Source organism: Hyalella azteca, unplaced genomic scaffold, assembly GCF_000764305.2.
Source record: "Hyalella azteca isolate HAZT.00-mixed unplaced genomic scaffold, Hazt_2.0.2 contig4655, whole genome shotgun sequence".
In the NCBI taxonomy this organism is placed as follows: domain Eukaryota; kingdom Metazoa; phylum Arthropoda; class Malacostraca; order Amphipoda; family Hyalellidae; genus Hyalella; species Hyalella azteca.
In genome coordinates this window covers 40,933-42,178 of record NW_025934867.1, presented here as the reverse complement: position 1 = coordinate 42,178, position 1,246 = coordinate 40,933, and the positions used below count along the sequence as shown (strand labels likewise).

The 1,246-nt window shown below is 42.8% G+C and overlaps 1 protein-coding gene across 1 annotated transcript; it reads right to left on the bottom strand.

Moving 5' to 3' along the window:
* Positions 1-217: 217 nt before the first annotated feature.
* On the bottom strand, positions 218-805 carry LOC108668373 (keratin-associated protein 5-2-like). Its single transcript, XM_018155573.1, has one exon. It carries the CDS (start codon positions 803-805, stop codon positions 218-220), a length of 588 nt encoding a protein of 195 aa, XP_018011062.1.
* Positions 806-1,246: the final 441 nt, after the last annotated feature.

The following is a 1,246-nucleotide window of genomic DNA, read 5'->3' as shown; positions in this document are numbered from 1 at the left end:
TGCGCTGGAAAATCTTTGTCTGTTTGGCACGGCCGTTTTGCTGTGGAAATGTTGTTTCAAAAAATATGCTTTTAAAAATTACTTTTTAAAGACAACACTTCTAAAGAGGCCAGTGTCTCCGATGTTACACATGTACAATGAATTTTTTACTTTATTTTTAAATATTAAAAAAATTACATTTGTTGATAAATAGCAAAATTTTCAATTTTAAAGTTATTTATTCNTCTTTGTACTGCGTCACTAGACAACAGCTAAGGAAGGCTCCACAGTCTTTGCACTGCGTCACTAGACCACAGCTAAGGAAGGCTCCACAATCTTTGTACTGCGTCACTAGACAACAGCTAAGGAAGGCTCCACAGTCTTTGCACTGCGTCACTAGACCACAGCTAAGGAAGGCTCCACAATCTTTGTACTGCGTCACTAGACAACAGCTAAGGAAGGCTCCACAGTCTTTGCACTGCGTCACTAGACCACAGCTAAGGAAGGCTCCACAATCTTTGTACTGCGTCACTAGACCACAGCTAAGGAAGACTCCACAATCTTTGTACTGCGTCACTAGACCACAGCTAAGGAAGGCTCCACAATCTTTGTACTGCGACACTAGACCACAGCTAAGGAAGGCTCCACAATCTTTGCACTGCGTCACTAGATCACAGCTAAGGAAGGCCCCACATTCTTTGTACTGCGTCAATAGACAACAGCTAAGGAAGGCTCCACAATCTTTGTACTGCGTCACTAGACAACAGCTAAGGAAGGCTGCACAGTCTTTGCACTGCGTCACTAGACCACAGCCAAGGAAGGCCATACAATCTTTGTCCTTTATCACTAGACCACAGCTAAGGAAGGCCCCCCAATCTTAAACCTGCGTTACTAGACCACAGCTAAGGAAGGCCCTACAATCTTTGTCCTTTATCACTAGACCACAGCTAAGGAAGGCCCTCCAATCTTAAACCTGCGTCACTAGACCACAGCTAAAGAAGGCCCTACAGTCTTTGTCCTTTATCACTAGACCACAGCGAAGGAAGGCCCCCCAATCTTAGACCTGCATCACTAGATCGCAGCTAAGGAAGGCTCCGCAATCCTTCCCTGTGCAGGAAGTCAAGACTAAATAACTGCTCATGACTTTCAAAGTATTCAATACAGTGGAAAATGTTATAACAATTGAATTATAATAAGACTTGGCGTCGTAGGATAAATGCGTAATTTTGTAATGTGATTATAAAGTTACCACATAATTTATGATTAC